This window comes from Hirundo rustica, chromosome 2, assembly GCF_015227805.2.
Source record: "Hirundo rustica isolate bHirRus1 chromosome 2, bHirRus1.pri.v3, whole genome shotgun sequence".
NCBI lineage: Eukaryota > Metazoa > Chordata > Aves > Passeriformes > Hirundinidae > Hirundo > Hirundo rustica.
Genome location: NC_053451.1, coordinates 101,303,353 through 101,330,164, shown reverse-complemented (window position 1 = coordinate 101,330,164; position 26,812 = coordinate 101,303,353). Strand labels below are relative to the sequence as shown.

At 40.8% G+C, this 26,812-nt stretch overlaps 1 protein-coding gene across 4 annotated transcripts in view; it reads right to left on the bottom strand.

Annotated features, from left to right (window-relative positions):
- Window positions 1-26,156, bottom strand: part of GLRA2 (glycine receptor alpha 2) — a 126,291-nt gene extending 100,135 nt beyond the window's left edge. The window contains exons 1-3 of one of the 4 annotated variants that reach the window (XM_040057075.1): window positions 25,425-26,156; window positions 23,044-23,177; window positions 1,342-1,409 (exon numbers count right to left, since the gene is read on the bottom strand). In XM_040057075.1, coding sequence (XP_039913009.1) covers window positions 1,342-1,409; window positions 23,044-23,177; window positions 25,425-25,492 — 270 coding nt within the window. In that variant the 5' untranslated portion in view covers window positions 25,493-26,156. Of the gene's footprint in view, window positions 1-1,177; window positions 1,246-1,341; window positions 1,410-23,043; window positions 23,178-25,424 lie in introns of those variants that run through there. The other 3 variants (XM_040057077.1, XM_040057076.2, XM_058419510.1) reach the window with 3 other exon arrangements.
- Window positions 26,157-26,812: the final 656 nt, after the last annotated feature.

Genomic DNA, 26,812 nt, shown 5'->3' with positions numbered 1-26,812 from the left:
AGATCTCTTCCTTCAAAGCACAAGGCCTATAGGGCAGTATCAATTTCATTTTATAAAAAAACATTTTTATTTACTCTAAGTGGGTAGCAAGTTCATTTTTAATCACCAAGTTCTCTGTCCTGCAGGAAGCCAAGCACCTTTACTGCCTCTGGCTTCAACAAATCCAGAAAGACCTGGATGCTCTGTAGGAATCTCTGGAAAAGAGAGCTGTGAGATTACATTGCAATTTCTTCAAAAGTGCCATAGATATGAGCATGTAATAATTATTATGGGTTTATCAACTTATTATGATCAATCTGTCAAGAATATCTCTGTGGATTAACCCACATAGTCAGTTGTATGTAGGCTTGAATAAAAAATAGATCTTTTTTATTCATTTTTGAAAAAGATTTAAAAACCCAGCATCTTTTTAAATGGAATCAGATTTTTTTAAAAAAAATTTCTTAGCAACTATAGAAAAAAGATAATAGACTGATAGATTTTAGACTAATTTTTTTTTTAAGTTTGATGGAAATTTTAATTTTTTCTCAGTTTGATTCTATTTATCTTATATTTTGCAATTTTTAAAATGGAAATCTAATTTTTTTTTTTTACTGTGTTCTTTGCATTCAGTCAAAATACAAATTTCAGTCATGTGGAATCCCATAATTTCCTAGTATTAATTTAACCTCAAAATACTTAAGTCTTATACCCATATATTCTAGTCATTTGACTCAAGTTTTACACTTACATCTGTAATTTATGTGGCTGCAATTCACAGAGATCCATCTCAGTTAAACAAGACTAGTTCCTGCAGCAGCAGGTAATTCAGCATGTGGTGTAAGACACACACAAATGTGGTGCACCTGGCAGGGAAGCCCACAGCTGAGCTCCAGCCATTCCTCTGCCTCTTCAGAGCTAATGAAATCTGAGAAAGCAGGTTTGCACACACCTGTATTTGCTGCCATCACAGTCACTACAGACTGTGTGTGCTTAGACTTGATAGATAAGTTCAATATATTAATATACACTATTTTATATATTTATAGATATCATTAGTTTATATTTATTTTATTTTATTTTTAGTAGGTTTTATTAGCTTCATAACTTAGTAAATGTCCCCACATCCTGGAGCATCTCTATTCTACATAACATCCCATTCCTTCACAAGATGGCTTCAATGATCAGTCCCACTCACCATTGTAGTTTCTGCTATTGAACCAAAGCTGTTGATAAATATGTTGCAGGTAACATTTACAGGAGGACCTGCAAGTTGAACAATAAATAGAAAAATTGACAGGTTGTGTTCATGACATATATTAAGTATTGCTGTTCTCTTGCCAATGACATCGTAGCACTTACCATTGTGGTTTCTGTGACTGATCCAAAACTGTTGATAAAAATATTGCAAGTAACGTTTACTGGAGGACCTGTGGAATGCAATAAAAATGTTGCAATATATATTGAAACAAAAGTACAGATTCCTCAGCCTCCGTACAATCTGGTACAGATGTGGCTGAAAACAAGTAGAAAGTGAGTCTTCCCAAACCGCTCATGTAAATTTTGATCAAAAGAAAAATATTATCAACACTAATTTATTTAACCTAGTTTCACTGGAAGTTGTTATATAAACACACAGAACTACATCCTTGCATTTAGAGATTCACAAGAGAGTGGAGTGAGGACTATTTTCTGATCCACAGTACCAGAACAGAATATACTTTAGCACTGCAACCACTCCTCTCTCCCTTCTCTCTCCAGAACTTAGAGTTAAAAGATTATCTCTCCACATTTACTCTACTGTAGGCAAAGGTTTGCCACCGAAATTCCCAGCAAGGTAAAGTTTTCACATTGACTCCAGTCTATAAGCAGCTCTTCATGCACCTGATCTGGAAGTGTCTGGCTTGCCAAAACCAAATATTTTAGCAATGTCTGTTCTGGCTTGAACAGATAGCTTTCATTAAACAGCTATTTGTATTCTCCTCCCTCCCACCACCTTTGTTGTTATTCAGCAGTCATTGATGTGTGGCAGCATGAATGGTGACATAATATTTAATTAGTAGCCTATTAGCCTCCTTGATTTTTTAGGTGTGATGAAATAAACAGGGGCTCTCAACAGAATCAAAAAGGATTAATGCTAAAGGCCTGAATTTTAGTGACATCGAAGTTGGTACAAGCATTGAGTATCAAGTACTTTCTTCTTTGTTTTGCCATTATTATTTTTAATCACATCATATTCCTTATAAATGAAAAAATGTCAATGCAGAGAACATAAATATCCCCTTTTGGCTTATAATTCAGATCTGAAATTTATTTACAGAAATGGAAACATCATTACTTTGAAAAATGGAAGAATAAACTAATGACTGCAGTGAAACCCATTGTCATCTGCCTGAGCGCTAGACTACCCACCTTAAAGGGAACAATCATGTCTGTTTGGGGAATAAAAACCACGACACTAACATGTTTTGAGGCTGTTAAATTCCAAGAATTTGTTTTAAAACACTTCCTTTTTATCTTGCAAATGTGTTTTCATTTCCAATACCAAGTCAAAAACAAGCCAAGTAGCCTGCTGTTTTCCCTCCAAATTATCATTTTTGTTCCTTTGAATTGGTGGTACTTCTACTAGCCAGGCACCTTGAACAATGTGTTTCTCTTCATCCAGACATACTGAATCACTGCATCATTGAAGCTGGAAGGAGTCTCTGGAGATCGCCCAGTCCCCATAGTCCATCGTGTCCCAGAGCAGGATCAGATAGAGAAGGTTGCTCAGGACTGTGCCACATCAGACTTCGAATATATCCAGAGATGAACACTCCACAGCTTCTCTAGGCAACCTGTGCCAGTGAGCAGCCACCCTCACAGCAAATTGCTTCTCTTATATTTAAGTGGAATTTCAAGTGTTTCAGATTGTGTCCATGGCCTCTTGTCTCGTAACTAGGTGCCACTGAGAAGAATCTGCCTGCCTCTTCTTTACTTACGCCTCATCAGTTATTCACGCACATGGCTGAGATTCCCCAGAACCATTATTCCCCAGGCTGAGTGGCCTCAGCAATCTCAGACTCTTCTTGTATGATAGATCCTCCAGCCTCTTAACTACCTCTATAACATTTTGCTGGACCCAAAGCAGTAAGTCCATGTCTCTCCCATACTGAGGAGCCCAGAGCTGAAGTCAGCATTCCGGATGCACCTCACCAGTTCTGAGCAGAGCAAAGCACCCCTTCCCCCAGCCTGCTGGCCATGCTCTGCCTAATGCAGCCCAAGAGTCCATTGGCTGCCTTTGCTGCAGCGACACATTGCTGGCTCATGTTCAGCTTGGGGTCCACCAGGAGCCCTGTGGCTTTTTCTGCAAATCTGCATTGCAGCTGGGCATCTCCCAGATCCCAGATTGTTCCTTCCAAGGTGCAGGAATACATTCCTTTTGCTGAACACAGTGAGGTCCTCTTGGCCCATTTCTGCAGCTTTTCCTGGTCCCTCGGAATATCAGGAAACTCTCTAGGGCGTCAACCATTCCTCACAGTCTTCTATATCCTGAAAATTTGTAGAGGGTGCACCACGTCCCATCATCCAGGTAATGAACGAGGATGTTAAACAGTACTGGCTTGGTACCCGTGCCTGTAGTACAACAGTAGTGACTGGCCACCAGCTGGACTTTGTGCTGCTGATCACAACCCTTTGAGCATTACAATTCAGTCAGATTTCCATGCCCATTTTGCTCTTCCATGTTGTGAGAGACGGTAACAAAAGCCTTGCTAAAGCTGAGATATACACTGCTCTGTCCTGATTCATGAAGCCTTTCAAGTTGTGATAGAAGGCTATTAGAATTCCAAGGAATAATTTCCCCTTCAGAAATCCATATTGACTACAACCAGCCATATTCCTGTCCTTCAGGTCTGGAAATGACTTCAGGAAGGATTTGCTCCAGGCTTTGAGGTAGGGCTGGCCAGCCTGTAACTCCTGTATTCTCCTGTGTGTCTTTTTTAGAGATAGGTGTGACATTTCTTTTTTCTACAAGATTAGGAACATCCACCAGTTACCATGACCTTTTAAGGATAATTAGGAATGCAATCACCCAGCTTCCACAGCTATACTAAGCACTTGTGGGTGTTTCCTGTGTGGTCTCTTGTACTTGTCTGTGTCCAGTTTGCCTATGAGCTCTGTAGCCTTGTTCTTCACCACTAAGCTTTTATTGATTTGGACTTTTTCTGCGGGTCTCAGTGGCATGGGGTTCCTGAACACCTCACTTGACAGTGAAAACTGTGGAGAAGGAGGTTGACAACTGTTGTCTTGCAAAGGCCATCATATGTAAGCATATTAGTTCCAGCTCCTGAATGTCAGCAGAACCTATTAAACATGCTTAACTACGTTAGGAAAACATGGCTTATGTATGTTAGGAAATATGCTGCCACAACGCAGACTGCAGTCCAGATGTGCAGGAGCAGGTACATGCCAGAGCACTGTCATTTACAATAAAGTAAATACCTCCCTCCATTTCCGTACTTAATTATAATGTCTTTTACTTGCCTTCTGCTGGTAGAAGTGGAACACTGTAAGAACTATAAGAGTTCAATAAATTCAGTAAAATAATAGAGAGATCAGGTTTGTTCCTCACCTGAGGAACTTGCATATAAATGTCTATGGACCTGATTAGATGCATCCCAGGGTCTTGAGGGAATTGACTGATGTAGTTGTCAAATCACTCTCCATGATACTTGAAAAGCCATGGCAATCAGGTGAAGTTCTTGGTCACTGGCAAAAGGGAAGCATTGCACCCATTTTTAAAATGGGAGAAAAGGGGACCTTGGGAACTACTGACCTGTTAGCCTGACCTCTGTGACTGTGACGATCACAGAACAGATCCTCCTAGGAGCTGTGCTAAGACGTATGGAGGACAGGGAGGTGATTTGGGACAGCCAGCACATCTTCAACAAGGGCTTGTCTTTCCTGACCAACCTAGTGGTCTTCTATGGTAGAGTGACTACATCAGTGGTCAAGGGAAGGGCTACAGATCTGGACTTCTGTAAGGCCTTTGACAGTCACCCACAACATCCTGCTCTGGGAATTGAAAAGCAATGTAAAATTTGTTCAGCCTGGAGTAGAGAAGGTCCCAGGGACACATTATTGTGACTTTTCAATACTTAAGGCAGGTCTGTAAGAAAGATGAGAACAAATTTTTGAGTTGGGCATTCTGCAGCAGGACAAGGGGCAGTGGTAAACTAAAACACATCCTATAAGATTTTTTTCTAATCTAATAGTTCAATTAAAATGAAAGCTGCAAACTTCTGTGAAGCATAGCCAAGGTTTCAGGACACAATCTAAAAATCTTCAAAGGCAAAGGAAATAATTAATTTGACTTTACTGCCTGAAATCTAAAAAGAATTGATGATACGTACAAAAACTTAAGCAAAGTATACTTTTCTCCCCCTTGTTTTCCTTTTGTCACTTCCAATGCAACAAGGGAACAGTCCAGGTGCCTTTCAGGGACATCCAAGATAATCAAAATGTTCTTTGTGCCATAAGGAAAAAAGGTTTCTCAAAAGGACTCAGGCAAAAAACACCAAACCATGCCCAAACCAGGCAGCTAATACTCAAATCAACCAGAAAGTACATGTGTAGTATTCTGATAAACAGCTAAGATATCGCTTCTGTTCCCTTTAGCTCCCTTTCCCCTCCTTCCCCAGAGGGTCAGCTGCTGCTGCTGCTGCCAGTCAACAGGGCTCTCTGATACACTGCCTTCTTGAAGAACTCTGACATTAGAATGTGTCACACACCTCCTGGGACTTCAGGGCACTTAACACTTACAGAAAGTCCCTGGCACTCAACTGCTCACCGTACCCACAAGAAACCTGAATACACAGAATATTGCCCTGAATATGCTGTAGCATGTTGCCTCAAAACTCATGTACCCAATGTGTGATCTTATTGCCATCTGGGTAGTGAATGAATCTTCTCCTTATCAGCTGCCAGAGGAGATGAATCCACCCCAATGTGCAGAACAGTTCCCCTATGGAATGATGGGTGCTGAAAGAAATACATTTGAACCCCACCCAGCTCCTAACTCTAGCCTTTGCTAAATATTCTTTAGTATTGATAGCACACGGTCATAAATCTTGCTTCATTGGATATGCTCTTGAGAAGATTTACTTGTACTATTTCCCTGAAGATGATCTAAACTGCAACTAATCATATCTACATCCTCAACTTCAGCCCAACTCTTGTCTTTTTTGGTGTAGAGTATCCAGGTCGCACGTGGCAGACTTTTCTCTTCACATTAATTTGAACCATATAGCTAAATTGTCCTTAGTGGGAAGGGAATATTATAACCATACAAGAGATTTAAAATAATACCTGTGCACTTGCCAATTTTCTTTGATATGTGTATTTATTAAGGGGTTTTGTAAGGCAAATTAAAATACAGTACACATAGAGAACTGTGGGCAAAGCAGAGACGTGGAAGCAAAAATAAAAAATAACAAGGCTGAATTACCTCATGAATGACAGTGGAAATCTGGCAAGATAATTTACAGATCTGTGAGGAAACTTGTAACTTTTTCTATAAATAGTATTCTCTAGTCTACCTTCTGAATTCGACCCTTGTGCCAATGCAGAGGTTTTTTTCACTATCTCAAATGATTTATTTTGTATATACAGAGGAGAAAGATGAGCCAAACCTCCCTTCTCCCCTTACTACGCAGAGCAGGATAATTAGGACTGCTGGAAAAGACTAAAATCAATCCCACCTGAATGTGGAGATAGAGCAGGAATCCAGGAACAGAACCAAGGGACTAAGTGGGGAGGCAGTGATCCCACCAGGGACTGAGAATCCCATTGTCTGTCAGACAGGGATTTCATGCCAGAGCTCAAACAAGGGAGGTAATCAAAATGTGGATGGTGTCAGGACAAAGACCCACATGTTGACCTGAGCACCAGTAACACATATCCCAGGACAGCGGGGGAGGATAGGGGAACTTGCTGGAGGTGTTTTTGTTTTTTTTTTAAATGTGAGTTCTGAAGACAGCTGGGGTTTCAGAAACCACTTATCCCCAGCCAAACTGAACAGTCTCCAACATCCATCAGAGTCCTCATGAGACCTAAAGAGAGCTAACCCCTATGGAGGCCTCTGCTTCTGCAGCTGCTGTACTATACAGGTGCCTGAATTACCACTTCAAGAGCTTGCCAAGGCACCCCTCCATGGCCCTGCAGGCACATCCTTGTAAGTCAGACAAGGATAAACTGCTACTGGGACACCTCAGCTGGCCATGGTAATTAGGCAGGGACAAGTTGTTCATCATCCCAGCTCCTTCCCTGCTCAGAGTGTAGCACACAGGGGAATGGCTGGAGAAGTGCTGTCAAAGGCGACTCAGCAAGTCCTGTGGCCAGTGACCATGGGCATTGGGCCAGGGAGAAAAAGATGGCTTTGATGCACTGAAAAAGTTCCTCTGAGACATGGGGAACCTGCAGCTACTCCAGAAGAAGTGCAGCTGCACTTGTTTCCAAGGGCCCATATAAGGTATAGTCCAAACTACTTATGAGAAAATTCACACAATTTAATGAGTTTGCTTGAGGTTAAGAAATCAGGAGGCAGACCACAGGTAGCCTTTTTTGCAAACACCTAGGTAAGATCTTTCTTTCTTTCTTTCTAATCTTTCTTTCCCTATCACTTTGGCTTTCGGCAAAACCAATCTTTCCCTCTATTTAAACATCATCATCTCATTAGAGTCCTAACAGCTCAGTCAACCAAGCCAAAAAAAATGGCACCAGGACAACATAGTTACCGTAAGGCTTACAAATCAAGGTGATATTTTTTGCTGGGTAGTGATGCCTTTCTTTTATGAGGTTGTCTTTCTATGGGATTTCTGTCAAGTTCATAGTTCTGACTGCCTAAATATAATCATGCCCAGTAAACACATAATTCCTTCTTCCTTAGAAGTGTTCAACACAATCCAATGTGTATTATTAAGTTTATGTCAGTTATTACTAATTCCTGATAACAATACCTACTAAATAAACAAACAAAAACCCTTCCAAATTGAAAAAATTACAAAATAAAAACAGCAGAACCAAAAAAAACCCCGCCAAAGACCACAAAACCCCAAAAAAAACAAAACAAGAAAAAACAAAACAAAACAAACAAACAAACATAAAAAAACCCCAACAGCAAAACAAACAAAAAACCAAAACCAACAAAACCAAACCCAAACCCCAAAATCCGTAAGGCCAGAGGTCTCAATAAATGCAGTAATAGTATGGTATTTTGCACTGATTCAATTTGCTGGTAAACTCAAATAAAGACAAAATTATTGTTCTGCTTCATCAAGCTAAAACCAACATCCTCTGAAAGTTCATCTGTCATATATAATAACTTAGCTTGCTGAGAATGTCATTTGCCCTGGTAGGAATATGGCAATGATTTTGGGTGCTTATTGTTGCATTCAAGACTCAGAATCGTATTTCGTGTAATCAATATATATTTATGACCAACAGACTGAGGCTGAGTCACAAAAGCACTCAGAGAACCAGAGAAAAACCTGAAGAGATCTTTAGGTGTCTAAGATCTTTTTAGGACTCTCATTCCCATCAATATCACTCAGTCCAAGAATTACCAAGTGTCTAGAAATACATGTGAGCAACACCATTTATGAAAGTGGTATATTTCCAACTGGGGGAGACACAATGTGTCCTACCCATAGCAGCTGAGATGTAGAGGCAATACTGGTTGGGATCAGAAGGAAAGCATGACAGATAGCAGGAAATACAGTTTTTCCCTTGTTCCAGATGCCTATTTCAAGAAGTGTACATGCAGGCGCACATGTAAATATATGTGAACAAACAAACAAAAAGAGAACTCTACTCTTACATCAAGATTTAAGCTACTTCCCTGCACTTGCTTGAGACAGCATCTAAGAAAGAATGTGGCCCTGTGAGACGACCTGGATTTAAAAAGGGCATGTGGTATTCCAGAGTTGAAAGCTTTTCTTCAGCAAAATACCACTGAGGCCTCCCAAGACAAATACTTCAGTGATTGTCAGGTCCAGGTGATCACAGGACGAGTCACAGAAAGAAGATTCTCTGGAGTAAGTACTGCTAAAGCTATTTCTCTCTCTATATATATACATTGACACTGTTTGAGCTCAAACAGTGAATAGTCAATTCCTGAAGTGGTATGTGAGTTTTCAGCTGTGGGACTATTGCTGAATGTAACTGGAGTCAAACTGGTAAAATCCTATCAGCATTTCAAGGAAGGAGAATCCCTGCTAAGATGCACATTTTTGTGCCTTAAAGCTCGTGTGAAAATTGTTGGATTGGCACGTTTCACATTCAGTGAATGCTTTTGTCCATAGACCCAGCTCTGGCAGAGGAAGGTAAGTCTCATTCTACAAAGCCCCTTCAGTTCTGCATTTGGCATTACAGGATAGTCCATATGATGTGTTCATTCTTCCCTGACTCCTTCTGCTGAGGCTGATAACAGAAACATACATTACTGTCAGCTCTGGGTTACAGTGGGATATATCCACACAGGTTATCTAATAGACACTGAACAAGAACAATTTTCAGGCACTATTTCATTTTGCTTCAAAACCAGGAGTTCAGAAAAGGAAAGCCCATTAAACAGTTGACATGCTCCTGATCTACCCAGATAACCTGAGCTAGTCTGAGAAGAATAAATAGCCACAGCAGTCACAATGGATTGTATAAATGTGCTAGAGCTGGCTTTCGTGTAGGTAGTTTGAGGGATGGTCCCAATGCAGTCATGGCAGGATGGAATTCGCTGGAGGCCATTAACCCAGACATTATAGCTTGTGCTGAGCTCTGTATCATCACAGTGTTGTGGAGATCTCTGAGCAAATCACTTGAAAGCTCATTCAGAAATTTCTACACAACCCTCAGCAACACTTGTGACTGGGTGCAGCCACTCCCAGAGCTAAAATGTTCCTTGTGAAAATGAAAATGTGGAAATAAATCTACAGAACAGTAAATCAGAAATCTTACCTCTAGAAACTTCCCACTGTAACTACAAGATTAAAGTACAAAGTTATTTAGAATTTATGTCAACTTTGAAAATATTCAAATCAATCCTTTGTCATACGTCCATCAAATTGTTTTTCTTTCTCTGAGCTTTCCAGTAATCTTTTAAATTTCCAAGTCATGACAAGCACCTCTTCACAAGGCATCTCTTTTTAAAGTTTTCCTTCTTCCAATGCAAAAGAGCAATGGATTGTACTTGGGCAAATAGAATTGTTTGCTTTTCTTTTGACATGAAAAGATCTGGGCCCCTATTTCTCTTCTTATCACAAAACAGTGTTCACTGAAGTGGCTCTCAGCCTCTCTGGGAGCAGGTAGCAGAGCTGCTCCTCACACCTGATCCTGAGAAACTGCTCAGTTGCTCTGCATTAATGGAAACAGAGCTCTTGCCTGCTGATTGCCATGTGAACTGCATAACGTGCAGAGGCCTGGGACATTCCTGAATGTGGTTAAAAAAAAAAAGATGGTATTGCATCTACAGTCATGAAATCATGAAATCTGCACTTCAGTATAGGGTCAGACAAACTCCTTCTGGCTAATCTTGTCAATAATGTTTTATGAACCCAGAGTAGCCAACTCATCTAAGAGACTGCATGGAACTACAAGATATAAATAGATTCACTGAGAAGAGAAGGCAGGAGGGAAGATTTACTTAATGAAAGAAAATAATAATAATAAAAAAGTATTAATAATAATATTAAAATGTTGCTACTAACCTAGGTTTCTATTTTCAGTGAGAATGAACTGATTACTTTTTCTTGGCACTCATTTCAAAATATTTCTTTTAAAAGAAATTTTATTTTGTTCATTTCGTTATAAATATGTTTTAAATCCTTCTCTGTGATTCTGACCTTGGGCTGCAGAAATTAATGGAAGCTCAGCTATAAGTGTTAGTAACTATTGTCTCAAATACAGGGCTTAGACAATATCTACCTCTGCGGCTACAGAAAGGACTCAGAATCGATTTTAACTCCTTTCTTTTTCCTCTGAGCCTCAGACATTCACTTTATTTAACAATTCTGCCAGCTTTTCTCCGTAATGTTCCTTGTTTTACTGTCTGAAGGCATATGCAGGACTTGAATTATAAAAGCAGCTTGGGTGACTAATATTAGAGAGCAGACATTGACTTATGGCTGATATGGAATTATACACCAAATGATACATGGGACACAGATAAACAATGGGATTTAGACAAATAGGATGGTTCACTGATAGGGACAAACGACAACAGAAATGGTCAGGAGCTGGTATAGATATCAATCAGCAACAGGTCAGAGACACTACTGCAGACACCCAGCACATCTTGCACTAATGAAATAAAATTTTCCTTGTATTTTTAAGCATTTCCTATTTTTTACCTCCTTACAATTCAACTCATTTCCACACAATGTGTGCAGAAGATTATTTTGAAATTAATTCCTCCATGCTGACTCTCATCTTCAATGCTCCCATCAGTTGATCTGTTGCTTGTTTAACTCAGCCTCCTATCCCTCTCCCACACAAATCTCCTTTCCTTTGGGGAATCTCCTGTCTCAAATCCCACATCCTAACAACAAAAAAGAATCCATATTTTTACTACAAAACATCCTTAAGGTACTTCTTGGGTGTCTTTCACAAGAATTTTTTTCTGTCATCAGTTCTTTGTATTTATAAAATGACCAGAAGAATGGGAAGGGAATGAGAACTTTCTGCCAGCCTAAAAATAAGCATCTCCTAAACTGACTGCCTTACTTTTTTATCAATACCAAATCTGTTTTTTGATGCAGGATGTTCAGTGCATTGCTGTGAGGGGCACCACACGGCTTTCACACAGGCTCAGAGCTCTGCTGACATAAACCATGTTGCAGGGTCAGGGCATAAGATCTTTTTCTGGCTTCTACCACCAACAATCGTGCTGGGCAGAGGTCTTCTGCACAGTCATCCAAATGACACTATGTCCACACTGAGGAACTTATTGATCTATATCAAATTTATCCTTCATTATTTTTAACATTGATAAGCCAAACTTATATTTTATTAAAAATCCAAGGAGTTAAAGTCTGATTTTAACAGATTTTGTGTGCTTTACCTCACGCAAAACACATCTCTGAAGTGTGACAAAACCAAAACTCTGAGGGATATGAAGCCGAAGAGTGCAAAATTATTCACAGGGGTACCGAGCCAAAGAGCTGAAAAATTCTCCCAGATTCTTATTTTTTGATGTTTCCTATAACCAGACTGACCAAAGGCTTCGACACCTCAGACTGCTCCATCTGATGGGATATCACTGTCTGGAAAGGAAAATTGCTGCAGTCTGAAACTTATACAGAGTAAACGCATCTTCAGTTTTAGTTTAACAGGTGGGAGAATATGCACATGTGCCTATACACAGGCAACAGGCAAATTCACAACTGGAAAAAAAAAGGAGTTTTTACATATGCTCCTGCTTTGGCACCGTGCCTGTAATTTGCATCTCTTCAACAGCTGATTTAAATTGCAGTGTGAGAGTTTATAGCAGCATTCTGAGCAAGCTGTTATGTTGTTTTATTTATTATTCAGGACTATTTCTTTATAAGACATAGTAAACAGTGCAAGAAGAAAGAGCAATTCTGGTATGATAGTTTCATAGCCTGAGACATGGACATGAAAACAACACACATCGGGAGTGTAGTCATTAGAGGCAGCCTAACATAATGAGCATCGATCTGGTAAATTCAAATCCTAGGTTTTCCCTGACTAATTATGTCTGTTTAAGGAAAGCATTTAGCCTTTTCTCAGATATATTTCCCCAAGGACAAAAGCAAGGGAGATAACCCGTAGTTGTGTTCCTGGGGTGGAGGAGCAATGAGTTTGTTCATGCAGCATGAATCAGTTGAGTGTTGGTTACCATTTATTAATGGAGAGTGTCCACAATTCAGCTAGTCATAGCTCTGCCCAGGTGCTTCTCTGCAGCTCTGGGCTTTGGAGACACAGAAATGCACAGATAAAGATTATTAGCTTTTGGAGAAGAGCACCATTCTGCTACCGTGCTTCCCCAGACAGCCCACTGTTTATTACAGCCAAAAAATCTCAGCCCCATGGCAGGCCGAAGGAGTTGCAGCAGCTGCTGCTTTGGTGAAGAATACCCAGGCCCTTGAGGAACCATGTGGTCCATGAGGCAGAACATGATTCTTCAGCAGAGCAGAGTTCTGCTTGCAGAGAGCAAGTAATCAGCAACGGGCTCTGTGTGTGCCCTCCCGAAACTGTGATTCTCAGCAGGGCTGAGGTACCTCCTTCAGGATCCACTGCTCAGACCACTCTGCACCAGATCACCATATACAACCTTACACTGAAAAACCAGTCAAGAATTTCATTCTTTCCTTCTAAAACACAATCAGTTTTGTGGCCAATAACCAAACATTGAGAGATTTCATGCTGAAAGGGTCCTTTCTAAGGGTCTTTCCCTTCCATGCCTGTCTCAGATTGAACGGATGCTGACTTGCTCCTCTTAGATTACAAAGCTGTGGATTTCTAGGATAATGGAGTGGGATGTCTCTCACTGCCTCTTATTCAGAGGAGGTGGGATTCATCCTAAAGTGCAGCCCGTGGTCATTGTTAAAAATACGTCTATCTTAGTGGTCTGGACAATCAGGAAACCTGAAAGAAGTTCTGTTTCTCAAACCCTAGCCTTTTTTTTTTCTGTAGCATCTGTTGCCCCTAAGGTTTACTGGCTACAACAGGCACTTCTGTGCATCTCATCAAAGAGGTCAAGAGTAAAGGCTCTCCTTTCTCAGACAAGCAGCTACATTGAAAGGTTGAAAAGTCATGTTCCCTTGCATTTTTTCCCTGGCTTAGTCAAGTTTGACCTCTTTGCTTCAAAATAGACCTCTCAGAATCATTTATTCTCCTTTGGATCAGATAGAGAACTGTTTAAGCTGAGGGAAAACTGGACCAGAAAATCTTCTATGTGTTCTAGAGGATGGCAGGTGACCCAGAAGACACCATTTGTTTAGGGGTGGCAGCATGGCATGCTAAGTGATTACAGATCCACCTTGAGAGAAATCTTTTTCCTGTGGAATATAAGGCAGGCTCTGAGATTCCTGGTCCATATAGGGAGATGGAGGTGGGGCAGTGCCTCATCAGAGGGTCTGAATTTGGATTAGGAGAGAGGTGGGTGCTCTGTGAAGCAGACTGGGGCAGTTCTGTGCACACTTAAGAGCAAATCTGAAAGAATCTGAGGAACTTTAAGTAAACAGTTAATGCACTGCCAAATGTTACAAAGCAGGTAAATCAGGGGTTTCTGGAGAGGGGTCATGGGCTTTGTTTGTGGGCTCATATTCCACCTAAGTCCTAATTTAAATGCTTTCTTCTTTTACTGACTCATGAAATGCTAACATAGAGTTGTCGCATCAGGAGTAATCATTACATCTTCATTCCCAGGCAACACTTGAGGATTGTTGGTAGCTGGCACAATTCAAATAAGCCACTAGGCTGCTCTTATTTAATCCTCATAAGTAACTGAATGCTTGGTGAATTACACTTCTCTCTCATGTACTGTATGGCTTAGATCTTGCACAGTTTCCAGTATCAGAGCCTTTATAGCTCTATAAATTTATTATTTTAATAATGGTCTTGGTGATTGGACTTTATGACATTGGCAGGTCACTATTTATGCCATACATTGTGCACCCTTCATCTTGGAGTTCTGCCAGACCCTGCACCACCCTGTATACATCATCTGGGGGGCCTCTCTCTGCAGACTTAAAATCACACATTTCTCTGAAAGACTGTGAAATGCATATTTGGAAGCTGAACTGTCAAACACACTTTTGCTGATGACTTAATCAGAGATTTACATGGACCCACAGTCAAGAACCAACCCAGCACACAGAGAGAGGGGCAGTAATGGAGAAGAGTGGAAGTTTGAACAGGAAAGGACCTGCAGGAGGAAGGGACTTCCCCTGAAGGCTGAGGTGTGTCACAGAACCTCTTCACTGCTCTGGAGAGTAAACACCTGTCAGATCAGGATTGCTGCTGGAAGTGAGTAAGGCAGCTCCATCTGCTCCCCGTGTAACCACCTGTGCAGCTGAGGTGACAGTGGGTGATTCTTCCATGAGGTATGGAGGGAGGACCCATGTGCTCCCAAGAGAGGTCAGCAGTTTACTTTAATACAGCCCACTGTTTCCCACTGCTGCTGGTTTGTGTGTGCACCAGTGACACAGCCAGGAGCAGCCTGAGGAGTACCAGGAAAGACTGGAGAGCCCTGAGCATGGTGGTAAGTGGCTCAGGAGTGCAGGAACCTCTTTCATCAGTCTTGCTAGATTTGCAGTCAATGGCTCAATGTCCAAGTCCAAAGTTTGTGTCAGTGTTGGGACTGGTGTTGCTTAATGTCTTTGTCAGTGACATGGACAGTGGGACTGAGTTCACCTTCAGCAAGTGTTCTCGTGGCTCCCAGCTGGGTGGTGTGGTCAGCACACCGGAGGGAAGGGATGTCGTCCTGAGGGTCCTTGAGAGGCTTGAGAGGTGGGCCTGTGTGAACCTCATGAAGTTTAACAGGGTCAAGGTCCTGTACGTGGGGCAAAGCCAAACACCAGTAAAGGCTGGGCAGAGAAGGGATTGAACACAGCCCTGAGGAGAAAGACTTGGACACGACCCAGCAACGTGAGCTCAAAGCCCAGAAAGCCATCTTGTCCTGGGCTGCAGGAAAAGCACTGTGGGCAGCAGGGAGAGGGAGAGGAGTATCTTCATTTTCTCTGGTCTCATCACACCCCACCTGAAATACTTCATCCAGCTCTGACAGCTTCAGAACAGGAAAGACATGGATTAGTTGAAACAGGTGCCTAGAAGGGCCACAAAAATGAACAGAGGGCTGGAACACCTTTTCTGTGAGAATAGACTGAGGGAGTTGGGGTTGTTCATCCTGGAGAAGAGAAGGCTCTGGGGAGATCTTACAGCAGCCTCCCAAATACCTAAAGTCAGCCTACAATAAAGATGGAGAGGGGCATTTTACAGGGACATGTAGTGATGGGACAAGAGATAACATCTTTAAACTGAAAGAGAGTGGGTTTAGACCAGATATTAGAAAGAAGTTCTTTCCGGTGAGCGTGGTGAGACACTATAACGGGTTGCCCAGAGAGGTTGGAAGGTGCTCCTTCCTGTGGCAGGGGGTTGGAACTAGATGATCTTTAAGGTGCCTTCCAACCCAAACCATTCTAGCATTCTATGGAAATCTACAGAGGAAAAAACCAAGGTAATGAATCTGTCTAATAAAACTGCATATTTCTCTTTTATGAATTCATTTTCCTAGTAACTGTGTAAAGCAGATTTGCAGATTATAAATGCATATACTTATAGTAAATTTAATGTAGATGTTTTAATAGGTTCCAAATATAAATGCATGCTTTCTAAAATAGGCAAAACAGAAGAAGATCCTTAATGAGTGACCCAAGGGCCTTGGCTTCAGCTGCTTAAGTGTGAACATTACACTGGATGTGATAAAAATATTATATTAGAACATGATCAAAACAATAGCATCTCCTTTTATATCAATGGTCTTTGGCTCTGCTTTGACATTAGCTTTTCATAAATTCCCTTTGCAGTTTATGCAGCAGTAGAATAATATTCCATGACAACAGCCAAATCCATTGATATCTCTTAATTAAACAATTTGTTCTGAATAAAGGCAACACACCAATACAATATGGATGGCTGTTGCTAAACATTTATATATAAAGAAGACCTGGACAGATCCTCAGTTTGGATGACAGGCAGCATTGGTTAGCTCATGCTTTACCCTGCTGTGTGCTCACAGCCTTTCTGGCTTGCCTTGGAAGCAGCTGACTGTGGGAAGCTCAGAAAGAGATCCAGGGAGTGAGTAAATGGCCGAGCAGCGTAGCCAATCAGGGGCGCCTTGAGCTTGCTGTCTGGCCCCCTTTGTCTAGTAGCCTAGACATAACCTAACTAGCCCTGCAACCAATCTCATGTCCTGAGAAAGGACTTGAAATTAAAATAAGAGAGGAAGTAATGCAAGGTCCATAGCCTTTCTTTTTTTTCCCCTAGCGGTTTTAAAAGAAACACGATTAAAAGGATCCTTCTGCCTGAAAATATGCATACCGAGGGCAGACCCTGAGCATCTTTTCCTTAGCTTCATTTTTGCAGTAGAAGAAAAATAAGCCAAAACCAAAGAAACCCCATTTCCTGTGGGTAAGTATCCTTGTGCAGCATGTTACTGTGCAATGAGGTCTGTGCACATTACTTTATCTGAAAACATTGCAAAGTTTTAGATTTGTTTCAGGACAGAAAATAAACCAGAAGCTTACCTTACTAATAATATATGCTTGGACATCTCAAGCAGCTATATTTAGGGAGTGCAATGGTCTGAAAACTGGCTGGGTAGTCTCCTTTCTCCTATAATGAATCCTCATCCCATGCCCTAAAACTTGAGTGCACCAATAATGTGCCCTTTCTTACTACACACTGCTCTGCCTGAACAAGACTTGAGTCTCCATTGGACTTGGCCCTCTGAGCCCTTGAACCTGGCCCTTTGTGAAGAATAGCCCAGTACAGGATACTCACCACATCTGACCTCAGGGCCAGTAATTATTACCAACCAAAGTAGCTACAATCCCGCAGCTCATCTTTGGTATGTTTTTCAACTTTTATATGTCTAGATTAAGGTCAACTTTTGCAGACAGATCCTCTTATCATGTGCATGGAAACTGCTTTTGTTTATTAAGTTTGATGCCATTAATTTCGCCCTTAAATATCACTCAGTGTTTTCCATTCATGTTTTTACACATTTCAACACTGATCCACTCAGGGGCCAACTAAGTAAGTAAAGCAATGGGTTTGAACATAAGGGAAAACCTGATCCTTGCTGCCAAGGAGTTAAAGTATTAAAGTGCATAAGCCATTTCCTGTAACAGTTGTCAGGCTAATTGTCAGTAAATTACTTAGTCCGTGCATTTATTATGCAGATATAAACCCAGGGACCCGGCATGAAAATGGCATTACATTGCTGTAATCACAGACTAATCTTTTACAACTATGGCTCTACACCCCCAAAGTGCATCACTAACTAAGCAGCAGCTTTTGAGCCAGTTAATTCACACCATATTCCACCATCCTGTGATGAGGGTAACATTAATAGGCAGTATTGCTGCACACATCCATGTAATTCCATAAAAATCAGAATAATCTTTATTAAATAGTGATTCAATGGTAAAGATTGAATTTAAAACATGAAATTAAATTCAATACAAAGAAAATCACTATCATCTTAATTGCAAATGTTCTCTATACCTGAAGATAACACACTTCTGCAGTTCTTGGTGACAAGCTCCCCTGTTTTGTACCCAGTGCATGACTGCCAGCCTAATATTTAAAGAATTTGGCATAAGGAACTTAGCAGTGCCTATAGATGATGGTATTTTTTCTATTTGATAATTTCTAGGTTGCATTTAGATTTTTAGTGGTGGTAGATGATGAAAGTGTTTAAAAGTCAAAATAACTAGTAACCTCTGAAGATCAACACCTGCTCTGAAATGTTAAATTCAAGCTGGCGTTCCATTAACTCCACATCTCATGTTGTGATTCAGTTTTAGATTGATCCCTTGTATCCTGGCATTACATGCAGTGCTCTTGAGCCTGAGCTGAATGTACACTAAGCTGAGATACCACTTTACCATCCCTGTTTTCTAGCAATGAGAAAGCATATTCTGGGGCAGTTTCATTACAGAGGTGCCCTACACTGCTATTTCTGGCTTTTAATTTCTCTTTGAAAGCAAAGTGAGCACTGGAGAAAGTAAAAGAAATTGCTTCTCTTGTGTTTTACCATTAAAAAAACAGAAAAATAATATTAATAAAGTAAAAATGCATAATATTAATAAAGTAAAATTATAATATTAATTATATAATAAAGTAAATTAAGTAAAGTAAATTAAGTAAATTAATTATATAATAAAGTAAAATCATAATATTAATAAAGTAAAAAGTGAGGTGCAAGCCTCACTTTTTTCAGAAACTGTGCTCAACTGATGTTATAATTGAAGACAAAACTGCAAATCAACTCATAGGACTGTGAGCATACATTTGCTGTCAACAGAAAGACTCTCAGGGACTTCAGTTAGTATTAGATTGCAGTCTTCATATTTACACTTAATAGTATTCCCCACTGTGTCCTTACACAAATTATTAGCCTATTCAAATTCAATGAGAGATAAGTGGAAGATGAAAAAGTATGCATTAAATATCTGACAGAGAGTGATTAAAGAAGGGCAATTTTGAGAGCTGTCACTGCCACTTCCTTCTGGCTTTTCATCAGGGGGATATCCCTTCTTAGTGTCTGGACATTTTGTATCCAACCACTTGAAATCAAAAAAGAAAAAGAAATATGTTCCTCTGCATTCGAATGGTTGTATAAGACAGAACAACACAAAAGAGAAAGTATTATTCATTTTACAGTATTTCTGGGGAAAAAAACCCAAGCACAAAACAAACAAACCTCTCCCCCCCCCACCCAAAAAAAAAAAAAAAAAAAAAAAAAACCCACACCCACCCACAAAAAATCACCATCAAAACCCCCTGGTACTGATGTCTAAATGTTTATATATTCACCTGTTGCTCGTTGCTCTCCCACTATCTTCCTGAATTCTTTAATTTTCAACAACAAGATAGGAAACAGCAGTTACTAATGAAGAAATGCTTTATCTGGATAAAACACCTTGTTCCAGTAAGTAGCATTTTTCTCTCTCTTTAGAGTGCACAGCCTTTATTTCAAAAAATAATCTCATAGCTGCTGTTTTCCAGTAATTCAAACTAGTCATAAAAGTATATTTAATTATTGTATAATCAGCGGTGTAAGATAAATATGTTCTACTTAGTTGCATTTCCATGAAATCAGACTTTTCTGACACTTTAAAATGCCTGTAGTGGACTCAGAAAAAACTGTGTAACTGGTCTAAAGCAGAAAAAGCTAGACAAATGTGTGAGTAGAATCAGAGAATCACAGAACGAACTGAGTTGGAAGAGACCATCAGGATCACCAAGCCCAGCTCCTGGCCCTGCACAGGGACCAAGAGAATCCCATCATGTGCCTGAGAGAGAGCATTATCCAAATGCTTCTGGGACTCTCTCAGGCTTGGTGCTGTGACCACTACTCAGGGAAGCCTGTTCCAGCACAAAGCCACCCTTTGGGTGAAAAATCTTTTCCTAATATTGAACCTAAACCTCCTCTGACACAGCTTCAGGCCATTCCCCGGGGTCCTGTCACTTGTCACCAGAGACAAAAGATAGTGCCTGTCTCTCCACTTCCCCTCATGCAGATGTTGAAGACCACAGTGAGGTCTCCCCTCAGCCTCCTCCTCTCCGGGCTGAACAGACCAAGTGCCCTCAGCCACTCCTCAAACAGCTGCCCCTCAAGACCCTATGAGGAGAGGCTGGATAGTGGGACAAATATCTTGATTCACAATGTTTTTTCTGGAACATAGTAAACAAATATTATCCCCAGACAAAAACCAAAGCCAGATAGAAGACCCCTAGTTTAAGCTATTGTCCCAGTAGCCTCTTTTATGATAAAAATTTCTTTCCGTAAAACACAAAAAGTGTTATGAATCAGGTACTCATTCAGCATTTCATACATTCTTCCATTTATGTGATTTAAAATATTGTACAACAGGCCTTACCCCCCCCAAATTATCTTAAACGTATTTATAAATGTTAAAAACCAGAACAATGTATTATGGTCAAGGGAAAGACTCAGTAAAAAAAATAGTCTCTATCATACTAACATCAAGCAAAATAAATTTATTTTGACTCCTTTGCAGTTGTCCTTATTCTTTGAAAGGAAGAAGTATGCAATATAGAACAATAAGTATTTTCAATTTTTTTGAAACAATAATGAGACTTGGGCAACTAAAACATGGATGTTGACTGATAAATAGGGTTATTAGCTAACAACACCAAGGTGTTGACCTTGGTGAAGTTCACAACTGCATGACTTAACTCTCTAGTTCTAAACTCTGAGGTCGAAAATACCATTCAAATGAATGTAGCAAAGAACAAGAAGAACTTTCAGGCCCCTCACCAGAAGACAGAGCTCTGGGAGATCTCACAGACACAAAATAATGAGAAAGCATTGAGGATCTATATATCAGTTCAATTTGCCGCAAAGTACCATCCTGCTCTGGAGTGTGACTCAATAAAAAAATCAAAAACCAAAAATGGCAGATGATTTCCCAGTAAGGTCTCATTGGTGTCAAGAGGCAGCAACTTCACTTTGAGAATGCAAACAAAATACAGGACTCAGAGGGGAAAAGTGTCTGTCAAACATCTCAGGGTGCACCATACAATACCTGCTCTACACACTTTAGTGTCAGGGGACCAAAGCTCTGAACCTGCCCCCTATGTTTTTCATTAAATGGTTGTAGACACATACAGGGGAGCAATAGAGACCTGTCTCTAAGTCCTGTACGCACACAGGACTGATGCTATTAATGTTTTTTGTCTGAGATAGAAGAAATTAAGATTTTTTAGTGCCCCCCCCCCCCCCCCCCCCCCCCCCCCCCCCCCCCCCCCCCCCCCTTTTAAAGAGAAGGAAAATGTTCCTAAGGATTGATATTGTGCTCAGTTCAGGCAATTTCTGCCTCCATTTACATTCTCTAAAATTTCACTGATACTCATGCAAACACACAAAATGAATGTGAGAGACTAATGCAATATTACTTACTATAAACTGATGTGGACACCAGTTCAGGAACTCAATAAGCACTATGAAAATACTCTGAAATTAAGACTTTAGACTTCACTGACTTTGTTTTCGTAACTTGTTGGTTTTCAAACCTTTGGATCTGAAATCCATACTGATTTGCTCCTCACTCAGGCAAAGGAAGCAGTCAAAAGAAGGCACTTTGTTCTAAATCGTGTAATTTGCACATGTGGAACAGAGAGAAGAAACTGATCTTTGATCTAAATTTAATTAAACACTTTTCTCGTTGACATGTTAGCTTCTTCTCTCCTTACAGTTCATTCACTGGCTAAGAAATGATTATTTTTTCCAGCCATTATCAACTTTCACAGCACTGCCAAAAAAGCTTAATATAGGAAAAAATGCATTTCAGTGGCCAAAGCTAATAGATATGAGTTGTAAATGTACATTACCATGAGATTTAAGGGAGAAAGCATTCTATCAGTTTTCAAAGTAAAACCACGTTCTGAACTTTAAACTGGCATACAGGAGATGATTTTGGTGGAATTACAAGACTCCCCCAAAATACTAAATATTGGAAATGAGCACTTCTCTCCCAACTCCTTTCATAGGAATACACAAGATATTCTGTGCTCTCTTCTATAAGGATTTACAGGGCTACAGCAAGGAAAACTTGCTATGAGTAATAATGTTTGCAAAAGAAGCTTCCAGTACACAGTCTTCTTTGTGCTGGGATGGTGGTGATGATGTTCCACAATTCAGTCCAAATTTTGGAAGAAAAGGGGGATTTCATGTAAGTGCCAAACAGAATACAGTTTCTATATTTTATAGGGATCCTGAGACATTGGTTCTTATCATTCACTCAGCATTTGCAGGATAAGATCTTGTGTGTATACTCCTTGAGTTCCCCCTACCTTGGGGAAGAAGCTTTTACTCTCTTCAAGTTGAAAGAAAACATAGAGCTTTTTTCTTCAGACACTGCTATAAACAAGACAATATCTCAGCATGGAAGTTTTAATGATATTGTCTTTGTGGCTTAAAAAATTCAGGAACAAGTAATCTCATTTGGTTTTAGTCTGAAGCCCATAATCCTATTCACTCCGTTAAATTAGTAAGGTCTTCAGAAGTATTTTCTGACAGCTGAACATTACTGTTATGTCAAAAGAGGGTTTTCAAGCTCTGGACCCTTATTATCTGGACCCCTACACTGCTCTGTCTCCTAGTCTACCCCATGGATCAGCTGTTTTCCATGGTACTATACCACTGGAAAAGTGAAGTTATTGAAAACATAAACTAAACCCAGAGGTTAAAAAACCTCAAAACCTATAATTTATCCCAAAGTTTATCAATTAATTTATTAGAAGTCTTAGAAAACTTACCTTTAAAATTTGGTCTGATTCTAGCATCATATCCCGATGTCCTTCCCATCAATTTGTCCAAAAAATCTGAAGGAGACAGGGTCTGTGAGGGGGATTTTCCAGATCTTGAATCATGTTCTTTACAGAAAGTCGTCCTAAATAAATTATTAGCCACCATTAGCTAATATTTAGCTTGTATTGTATTCAAGTCATAGAGAAATTACATCACTAAATAAAACTGTCTCAACTCAGTGAAGGTAGAAATTAATATTTTTAAAGAGCAACATACTCTACTTTTCATCTGAAAACTTTATTCTAGAAATAAAGATGAGTTTCAAGTGTCATGCATAAAAAATTTTCTATTTAGGAAAAGACTTAGCTTTAAAAATAAATTCATTACAGTTTTAAGACTTTAGAAGATCAGTTTACTCTTCACCTTAACATGTAAATCCATCTTAGAGTGATTTTGATATCCTATTTTGTATCATTATTTTAATTGTATGAATGCTGTTAAAATGTTATGTTAATGCTGGTTTAAGGTGGTCTTAAACTTCCAAACAACAGCCAGCAATACTTAACAAGCAACACTGAAAAACACCGGATTTGTTAATGTTGGGAAAGATACGGTGGAAAAAAAAAATTAAAATTGTTTTTTACAGATGCTACCCAAAAAAGATCTAAATCATGCCAGTGAGCGTCTGGATTCTTTCCCAACACAGCAAAAAGGGTTCTGGAGTCGATCACAGCTGATCTTAGGGGGATTTCACCCCCACTCCATGAGCACTGAATAATAAAATTTAGTATCACCAGGTGGTATTCATATGCAAGTTTTCGAACATATCTGTTTCAAGGATTTAAGAGAAAACTTCTGGTACCATATTATGTGTGTGAAATGTGGTGTACATAGCACATTACCTATTGCAAGCACATAATATATTGCAGAGAAAGACAGTTTAGGACTTCCCCATGGTTACTCCCCAGGGAAAAAGAAACTAGAATGGAAATGGTTATTTTGGTGTGTAGAGGCACAGATTTAATAATAAAACAATATCTTAAGTCTTAAATAACCAATTTCATTGTGTCTGTTTCCACTTTATCTTTGAGCTAAATTAAAAGTAATTCTGACTCTGACTTCTTTGCCACTCTCTGTTTAAATATTTGCCCAAAGGGAACCTCTCAGTTACAGGAGTGCTTCATGGGGCATTTTCATGCACCTACATGCAAGTATAAAAAATCAGATATACATGTGATCATCTGAAATGAGAAGGAAGTATCAAATCCTTTCTCTTGCTATGAAAGAGAAACAATTCACCAGAATTGTTAAAAGAAACAATTCACCAGAATTGTTAAAAGGCAAGGTGATAGTAAATTCTCGTGGTGAGATTCCACACATTTTTTTTTAGGTTCCATTTATAGGAGGTGGTTGCTTCCTTTTGCTTTTGTCAATGACAGGTTACCATTAAAAATATTTTTTATATTTAATACACAGCAGATGATATATCCAACTTAAGTAATGAAATAATTCAGTTGAGAAAATAAAAACTGGAACATTAAGATAGTACACTTATTTGTATACAAATTACTTCTGTTTTCATTCAGAGCCCACTAGTTATGAGTCGTGTTGTGAACCCAGGCTCACAAATATAAACACTGTTTCACTCTGACACTACATGTACACCTCATTACTCTTAGATACATCTGTGCCTGCAGAGACACAACAGCATACCGTTCAATAATGAATCTCATCTAAAATGCTATTCTTGTTAAAAAGACTGACCTGTTTGCTTAATACCACAGAAAAGTCAATAGCTGAAGCAAAAGCTCATGAAACATAAAAAAAACAAACAAAAAAACAAAACCACAAAAAACCAGAAACATTGGGACTTTAAATGAACACAATACTAGTCTGATCCGGGGTTTTCCCAAAATCTAGAGGGCTGGTTCTCCAATTTCAAATAACTACATTCTTGACAAAACTGGTACAATCATTTCCAAAGATTGAAGAAGAGGGAACCAAAGCAACTTCCTAAACAACCTCTGTCAGGAGCAGAGAATTTGCACTTAGGAAGAAAAGCAAAAGAAAATGTTCTTAGCTATACTCATATGCCATGGGAAAAAAAAAAAAAAAAAAAAAAAAAAAAAAAAAAAAAAAAAAAAAAAAAAAAAAAAACCACATCTTTGCATCAGAAAATGGAAAATAGATCACCCAAACTTGAGCTTATTATTTTTTGTGTTTGTTACCAAGCAACGAGTCTCTGAGTGTAAAAGGGATAGTCTATATGAAATGAACACAAAACACTCTCAAATACAGCAAACAAACTAGGTTATTGTGACGTAGTATCTTAATAGTTATGATTCTCACGACCTTTTCACAAATATTATTACAGAGTGGTATCACCTACCTGAAGTGGTTTGTCTCTAAGAAAAATGCAAACAAGGTTGTCAATATTTTCACTAGCTGCCGGTTCATTCCTCCTGCTTTCTGTGATGATTTGGAAATATCCCAGAAATTATTCCAGAGAGATGCACAGAAAAAGTAAGCTGCTGCTGCCTAGATTTCCAAATTCAGCAATAATTTATTTTTCTTCACAATCAGGAAGAGGCCTGGATCTCTACAAAGTGGGGGTAAAAGAGAAGTGCCAGTCCTTGGAATCATGGTCAGGTCAAGCCTAGGCTCATCTCCAGCAGTCAGCACGAAAGAGGTAAGGCATCAGACACAGTTGTTCCCCCGACTTGCTTTTGGTGATGGAGGGGAAAAAGAAAAAAAAAGAAAAAAAAAGAAAAAAAGAAAAAAGAAAAAAGAAAAAAAAAAAAACTAGAAAGAAAGGGGGGGAAAAGGGAAAGAAAAGAGGAGAAAACCCAACTACGCGAGGAGCATCAGGCAAAAGGGAACAGCGCTGAGAGCAGTTCTGTTGTCGATATGTTTTATTCCTCTTTCGCTGAAAATTAGTATTTATGAACGGTGGTGGGGCTACCGGGTGGCTCTGCTTTTCCCCTCTTTGGGTGGGGAAGCGTCGGCGTTGCCGCGGAGGGTGTGAGGGAGGGGGGGCTGTAGGGTCGGAGGGAGCGGGGCCGCGGGGAACCCCAGCGCTGTGCTGGAATGGGGCGGGCGGGAGCGCACGGATTCAGCACTCGGACAGCTCCGCGTCCGCGCTGCGCATGCGGCGGCTGCGGGGGGAGCGCCCGTGCGCCCGGGGCGTGTGCGGGGCGCGCTGCGGCGTGCAGCAGGTGCGGGCGGCAGGTGCGGCTGTGGTGTGCGGGGTGCGGGTGTGGTGTGCGGGGTGCAGGGTGCGGGGCGCGGGTGCGGGGCGCGGGGTGCGGGGCGCGGGGTGCGGGCGCGGTGCCGGGGGTGCCGTCCGCGGCGTTTGCGGGGAACGGGCGGGGACCTGCGGGCCGTGAGTGTCTGCGAGCGGGGGGTGTCTGCGAGCGGCACGTTGGCTGCGGGGGGCCCCCGGGGTGCTCCTGTGTGAGCGGGGGCTGCGATGGCGGGTGTGTGTGGGTTGGGGGATGTGTGTGTCAGCGCGGTGTGTTTGTCACGCGTGGGGCTGAGGAGTGTCGCTGTCAGCGGGGCGCGGGTGCGAGTGCGCGCTCCGGCCGCCGGGGGCGCTGGCGCGCCGCGGGCACGGCCCTGCCCGGGCCGGAGCCGCCGCCTCCCGCTCCGCGCGTGTCCGCGGGACTGCGGGGAACCGCGGGGAACCGCGGGGAACCGCGCGGAACCGCGGGGAAACGCGGGGAACCGCGGAGAACAGCGCGGAACCGCGGGGAACCGCGGGGAACTGCGGGGAACCGC